Source organism: Dendroctonus ponderosae, unplaced genomic scaffold (genome assembly GCF_020466585.1).
Source record: "Dendroctonus ponderosae isolate FM_Combo_2020 unplaced genomic scaffold, Dpon_F_20191213v2 Dpon_F_20191213_5, whole genome shotgun sequence".
Taxonomy (NCBI): domain Eukaryota; kingdom Metazoa; phylum Arthropoda; class Insecta; order Coleoptera; family Curculionidae; genus Dendroctonus; species Dendroctonus ponderosae.
Genome location: NW_026018715.1, coordinates 15,019,411 through 15,025,934, shown reverse-complemented (window position 1 = coordinate 15,025,934; position 6,524 = coordinate 15,019,411). Strand labels below are relative to the sequence as shown.

Sequence of the window (6,524 nt, the reverse complement as noted above, 5' to 3'; positions counted from 1 at the left end):
AAACATGAAATTTTGCAATAATCTTACGCCACCCTTGCATAAAACGCCATTTTTCTAATTTCATAGACAACAGAAGACTGTATTTTGTCTACATAACTCCCCCCCTGAATTTAAAGCTGGATCCGCCCCTGTGTATATAGCAAAATTTTTAGGTTGAAAACATACTACTGGGCTCAAAAAATACGCATGTGAAATTTCGATTTTTTATCCAAAATTTCATAAGGGGTGGAGGTCGATTTTTTCGAAAAATATGAAGTCTCTCAAAATGTCTTGAATTCTACATCATTTCCGTCACAAGGACGCAAAGATTGCATGGCGTTCATGGAAAAACACTCCAGAATGTTCAAATTTGGTATTTTGGGTCTATTTTAACCAACTTTCGATCCCTCACGATTTTGAATCGACGATATTTTCCTTATTATATATTTAACCACATTTTATATGCACATTCCAAACGTTTTAGGGTGGAAAGCATCCACTGCGCTTAAAAAACTTGCATGAAAAATTGGGGTTTTGATCCAAAATTTCCTAAGGGGACTTTTACGAAAAGAGCGTTTCTCAAATGCCTTTGATCGAACCGACCAGAAGCTTTGAATTTTAAATATTTGACTTCTTTAGTCCATTTTAAGCGATTTTGATCCGTCAGGATCTTGAACTTGAATCAGTTTACCCGTTTTTTCGGTGGTCGCACAAACTCGCCAGTTTCACCTCAGCTGCTCATTGAAGATTTGTTCTTCTTTGTCAATATTTGGTAGATTTCCCTATTAGTTCCACACCAGGTGAAACGTAAGTTTGCTATTGGGTTTCCATATGGTCTGTGCTGTGCTTTATGTGAGCACAATTTGAAAAATCCTGATTGCACTTTCACAGCAATTTCTACATGATCTCTAATAGACAATCGAGATGCGGAAAGCCCAACTAATGGAAAACGCATTGATTGTAGAAAGTCTAATGGACCACGACCCTTACACAGGGTCAAGTGACTGTGTCTAATGTACAAGCAAACAGAAAATTGTGATTGTGACTAAATAATCAAACATTTTCAATGATTAATCGATTGGGCCAGTGCTCAATTTATGCAGCAATTTGAACTGCGTGAAGCAAAATAATGCAAATCGACGCGAAAATCAAAATTCTTGTGAGTTTTTCCGATTTATAAGACAAGTTAATCGGTTCTAGTCCAAAGGAGTTCGATTCCAGCAACGAAAAGCGCACAAAACCACGGTTCAATGGCAATATTTGCCAATTTTGCTGTCGAAATCGCTGGCAAATGAGTCTTCCTGCAAATAATTGCTATTGTTGCGCCAGTTTACCGAGCAGAGAATAGGAGAGTGGAAACTGTTATCAATTTTCAAATATTTAACGCACCAGCAAGGTTAATGTAACTTTGCAGGCTGGAAATTAATTGAAAATGTTCACAAGATTACGCGCTTTTACTACCATCAAGTGATAAAGAATTGAAGTGTTTTTCGCTCCAATCGTTCATCGAGATACGAGGCATTTTAAAAAGTGCCCCCTGTTCCAAAAAGGTATTTTGGAACAGATATCGATATGGAACAGTCGGTACCTGTGACCGATATTTAAAATAACATGTTATTTGAAATAACAGGGCTCGCCTACGATGCTGCTCAGTAACAGTCAACATCTGGGATTTCGATATTTCAGCAAAGCAAAAAGGCAAATATCTGCCTTTATGCCTTTTGATTCCCCGCGGCGTTGTCAATTGGCCTGAGTTTTAGGGAAAGGAGATATTTTACTCTCGTGAAGTGGTAAGGTTTTGTATGTATGGGAGTGGGACGTGCACCCATGATTCGGCAAATAGCAATATTCAATGAACAAAAAATACACAGATACTTGGAACAGTTACACATGGAACCTGTGCCTGAAAAATACTCGTTTGTGTCATCCGTACCCCAAATAAATAAAAACTGTATTCTGACCGAATACTCATGCGGTTACCCTCGTATTGAGAACAATCCGGATTGGCGAGCGCCCATAAACAAAGTTGAAATACGCGCCTTGAGCGCCCGACCAATCAGAACCGTCCATCTGTAAAAGTCCTCGACAATTTGTGCTGCACGTCGACGAGCGCGCTCCTGCCCCTTTGAAGTGATCCAACTGAGCGGACGGCCACGTACGACAAATTAAACTGCGAACCGTGTATCGCGACCAATCAGAACTTTCCATCTGTCTTGGCCGCCGCTTATCTACGACCAACGTAAACGCCTGTGCTCCGAGCGTGGCGTATAAAGGACAGAGTCAGCTATAGCCCGGCTTAGTCTGCCACATTACGGAGTAGGTTGTTTAGTATTCACTTCGTCGACTGATTTTGGCACTTTGCCTGAACTTGTGTAGGAAGTTTGACGTAAATCGGAGTACAGTTTTTCGAAAATCGCCACAAAATGAAGTTCTTGTTGTTATTAGCTGTTGTTTCTTTGTGCACCTTCGCGGCCTTTGCCGAGGTTTATTTCGAAGAGAAATTCAGCGATGGTAAGTAGCGAATTGCCGGTCTTGAGCGGTTGAAAGGTTCAAGGGGGTGGCTTTTTCGCCCTATCAAACCACTGACTAATGAACGTTTTACGCCTTTGCAGATTCGTGGCAGAAAAACTGGATTTACAGTAAACACCCTGGAAAGGAGTTTGGCAAGTTTGTAAGGACTGCTGGCAAGTTCTTCAATGATGAACAAGAGGACCAGGGTAAGGGGCAACAACCTCCTCACTTTGTTTAGCTTGTTMGGGGCCGCAAATGCATGTTTTTCTCCAAGGAGAATGACGGGCCARGACAATCKTCTTTAGCCCAAGTTCTTCAATTAAAGGGCCACYGAATTCCTCCCTCACATTGCCCTTCAAAACCCTGTTTATCMGTGCTGTAAACGGTATTTTCGTYCTCAAYATGCATGAAAAGGGCTTGGAACGATTCACATGTATTTTCAGTGACGCATAACAAGCTCAATATTCGTTAAATTCCCATTAAGCCACCTTTATTACCTCTCTTCGGATGAGTAAGCTATTGGGTCTGGGACGTTTTGAACCTTGTAATGCATCTAATCAAGAAAACAGACCGAAAGGTCTGTGTAAGTTTGGCCTTAAAGGGCCTACATAATCCTACGTAAATACAAAAGTTTTTTTCTAGAAAAATGCTGGTATTTGAGTCAGAAACTGAAATTCCACCTGAGTCATCGTTTAATTGCTTTAAAAGTGTTCATCTTCGAATGCACAAACACTTTTGTTTTCATAATTCACCAGCTTCAGTAATAACATATAGGCATTTTCCAAATAAACCTACTTGGTCAAAGTTACTGACGAACCCAGAAGCAGAAGATTGAGCAAAAAACCTGGGTTCCCATCAGGAAAAAATGATTTGGTCCATTTCAAACTCTTGTTGAGCCTCGACCTCACCAAATCCCATTTTAACCGTCAATGTTTTCCCTTTAAAGGTATCCAAACGTCTGAAGACGCCCGCTTCTACGCCCTGAGCACGAAGTTCAAGCCGTTCAGCTCAGAAGGCAAAGACTTGGTGGTACAATTCACCGTCAAACATGAGCAGAACATCGACTGCGGCGGCGGTTACGTCAAAGTGTTCGATTGCTCCCTGAGCCCCGAAGACCTGCATGGCGAATCCTCCTACAGGATCATGTTTGGGCCGGACATCTGCGGGCCGGGCACCAAGAAGGTTCATGCCATTCTCAACTACAACGACAAGAACCATCTGATCAACAAGGACATCCGGTGCAAGGTGAGTGGCGGCTGGTTTAACCCGATGGAGGGTTCTTAATATCGCCCTTTGTTGTTTAGGATGATGAGTACACTCACGCCTACACTCTGATCATTCGCCCCAACAATTTGTACGAAGTCTTGATCGACAACGAGCAGGTGCAGACTGGCACTTTGGAGGCTCATTGGGACATTTTGCCGCCCAGGAAGATCAAGGTGGGTTCTATTGTTGGTTAAAGATGCGAAGAACCGACGGCTAATTGATTGGTGTTTAGGATCCCGAAGCGAAGAAGCCGGAAGATTGGGACGATCGCGCAACGATTCCCGATCCAGATGACACCAAGCCTGAAGACTACGACAAGCCCGAACACATCCCAGACCCCACTGCCACCAAGCCTGATGATTGGGACGATGAAATGGACGGCGAGTGGGAACCACCAATGATCGATAATCCTGATTTCAAAGGTAGTTCGCAGAAGTTGCCCAAGTTAGCGGAGTTTTCTAGTCTTTAAATTGTTTTAGGTGAATGGAAGCCCAAGCAAATCGACAACCCTGCATACAAGGGCCCATGGGTGCATCCCGAGATCGACAATCCCGAATACACTCCAGTCCCCGACCTCTACAAACAAGACGAAATCTGTGGAATTGGTTTCGATTTATGGCAGGTCAAGTCTGGTACCATTTTCGACAACGTCTTGGTTACCGATGATGTGCAATACGCGAGCGACGCCCTCAAGAACCTGAAGCAAACGCAGGAAGGCGAGAAGAAAGCCAAAGAAGCCAAGGACAAGGAGGAGGAGGAAACTCGCAAAGCCGCCACTGAAGCCGAAGAGGAAGATAACGATGATGACGAGGAGGAAGAGCACGAACCACAAGTAGTCGAGGTAAGTCGCCCGAGCCCACTCAGTGGGTGTACAGGGTTTTCACCTTTTTCTGCTTTCAGGAAAACCACGACGAGCTGTAAAGAGGGTTGTGTAAATGATAAGAACGAAGACTTTTATATTGTTGCAGTGTGCAGTGTTTTCTTTAATGGTGTGTACTGTTTTGACTGATTTTTTGTTATTTTTCTATCGATGATAGTTGATGTTTTGCCAATAAAACAGTTTACAACAACAAATCATTTCACGTTGATATGGTCACATTTTTTGTACAAAAAACATCGTATTAGCACGTACGTAAGCTCTAGTTGATAGGGCGCGGTAAATTCAGATTACTGTATTATATGGTTTTTAAATTTAATTTAATTTATAAATAAAGTTTATATTAAACGTATCAGGTCCTCGTTCTTACTTCTAGTCGATGTGAATTTACCCTTTGGACTTTCCATTCCTTCCCAAGATCAATTCGTGAAACCCCAGTCACTTTTAATGTGTTTCCTCTTTCAAAATTTGCCGAAAAAACTTAATTTGTAGTCACAGTGAGGCCTAAATTTCATAAAATCATACAGAGTGTACGTAGAAAACGCCTTGTTTTGCCGCATTAAAGCAGTCGGATCAGCCACGCTTTGAAACCGCTGTTAATCCAAGAAAATTAATGCTTTTCAAGAGCATAAGAAAAGGTTTTTTGAACGAAAATCTGGTCCAAAAACGCATTGTTTGTTTCCATTTACTTTCAGTAAAAATCGAAAGTATCCTCTAAAAATAAACCCAATTATCCGCACCTTGAAACTGCTGGTCATCGCCTGACTGGGTTTCTAGCTGTAGTTTTGCGCAATTTCAACGGCACTTTCATGAAACTCTCACTAAGAAAAACTGCCTCATGAAATTATATTAAAAAAAAACAAAAATAAGATTCTATTCCAGATCTATGCAGGAGCGTGGCAATTTTAAATCCCCTATTGATTAGCGCCAGTCGCTCCAGCCAATCGAAACCGGCCATTTGTATCGGGAGTGACATCGGTGTTCTGCATAATTCTTCCTCTACGTGAGCAGCGTGTTCGAATTTGATTGGTCCAAAACAGTTAATAATTTCTGTCAAATGTTGACGTTCACCATTTATTCGAAAGGTTCCGTGCGGTCAATGAGCATATCAGTGCGGGTTTTGTTCTAAATTGTGCGTTTGATGCGCTAAAATCCACTAAAACTGGCTGCGAAAATGAAGCAGTTTCTATTTGTGGCTTTATTGGCTTTGGCTCTTATCGGTGAGTGCCATTCCATTGTGTTCAAGAGTCAATATCAATCAACACAGTTTTATAACAATTGCGGATGCTTTTTTACAGTTAGGAAGTGATTTTTTCTTGTTTTAGGGTCAACAAGGGCCGATTTAGATGCCACTGAAACCCCCAGTGTTGAAGCAGACCTGGGAGCTGGCAAAGAGGGTTCTAGAACTGGTATGTGCTCATGTGCAACAGCCCCCTTAACGGGGGCCCCTAAAAATGGGTCTGGAGTTGCTTGGGCTCCGTCGGCCTTGCCGATAAAACCGCAAAACTTTGCCAGACGGAGTCCACTTTTCAGTTGATATGGTTGAGCTCATGACGCCCCCTTTTACTCTCTGATCTTGGCATAGTTCATGAGATGCTCTCGAACAATTACGTTCGTCCTCTTATGGGCGTATAGTCTTCGGTCGGTCCAATCTGCGTCCGTTAGTCTGATTTGATACCAACCATATCTAGGAAAAGGCTCAATTAATGCGATCATTTCATTAGGAAGACTTTGTATGTACTTTCCTGACTGTGTTTCAATTCCTAATCAAATTCATTCCTGGGTTTCAGTCATTTATTGTCTCTATTTATCAATCAAAATACGTTTCGGTGTATTTTTCCACCATCATCAGTTTTTATGTGTAGCGTTGTTGCTGCTTTAAGCCTTGGCA

The 6,524-nt window shown here is 42.1% G+C and overlaps 3 protein-coding genes across 3 annotated transcripts in view; 2 read left to right on the top strand and 1 right to left on the bottom strand.

The window, feature by feature from the left end:
• LOC109542034 (muscle-specific protein 300 kDa) overlaps positions 1–6,524 on the bottom strand; it is a gene marked incomplete in the record, with an annotated part of 344,492 nt that overhangs the window by 203,406 nt on the left and 134,562 nt on the right.
• LOC109542081 (calreticulin) lies at positions 2,089–4,830 on the top strand. The gene is made up of 7 exons (XM_019911135.2): positions 2,089–2,490; positions 2,592–2,696; positions 3,437–3,735; positions 3,795–3,929; positions 3,989–4,178; positions 4,236–4,597; positions 4,657–4,830. Exons 1-7 carry the CDS (start codon positions 2,403–2,405, stop codon positions 4,675–4,677), a joined length of 1,200 nt encoding a protein of 399 aa, XP_019766694.1. The 5' UTR covers positions 2,089–2,402; the 3' UTR covers positions 4,678–4,830.
• LOC109542079 (endoplasmin) overlaps positions 5,689–6,524 on the top strand; it is a 4,382-nt gene continuing 3,546 nt past the window's right edge. The window contains exons 1-2 of the mRNA XM_019911134.2: positions 5,689–5,853; positions 5,959–6,042. Of these exons, the coding sequence (XP_019766693.2) occupies positions 5,808–5,853; positions 5,959–6,042 (130 nt within the window). The 5' untranslated portion in view covers positions 5,689–5,807. The remainder of the gene's footprint in view (positions 5,854–5,958; positions 6,043–6,524) is intronic.

What these genes read in the sequence shown, in the direction of transcription:
- LOC109542081 (XM_019911135.2), top strand. Translation starts at nt 2,403, where the DNA reads ATGAAGTTCTTGTTGTTATTAGCTGTTGTTTCTTTGTGCACCTTCGCG. An exon ending in CGAAGAGAAATTCAGCGATG is followed by an intron (nt 2,491 to 2,591) that starts GTAAGTAGCGAA and finishes ACGCCTTTGCAG; the next exon opens with ATTCGTGGCAGAAAAACTGG. An exon ending in TGATGAACAAGAGGACCAGG is followed by an intron (nt 2,697 to 3,436) that starts GTAAGGGGCAAC and finishes TTCCCTTTAAAG; the next exon opens with GTATCCAAACGTCTGAAGAC.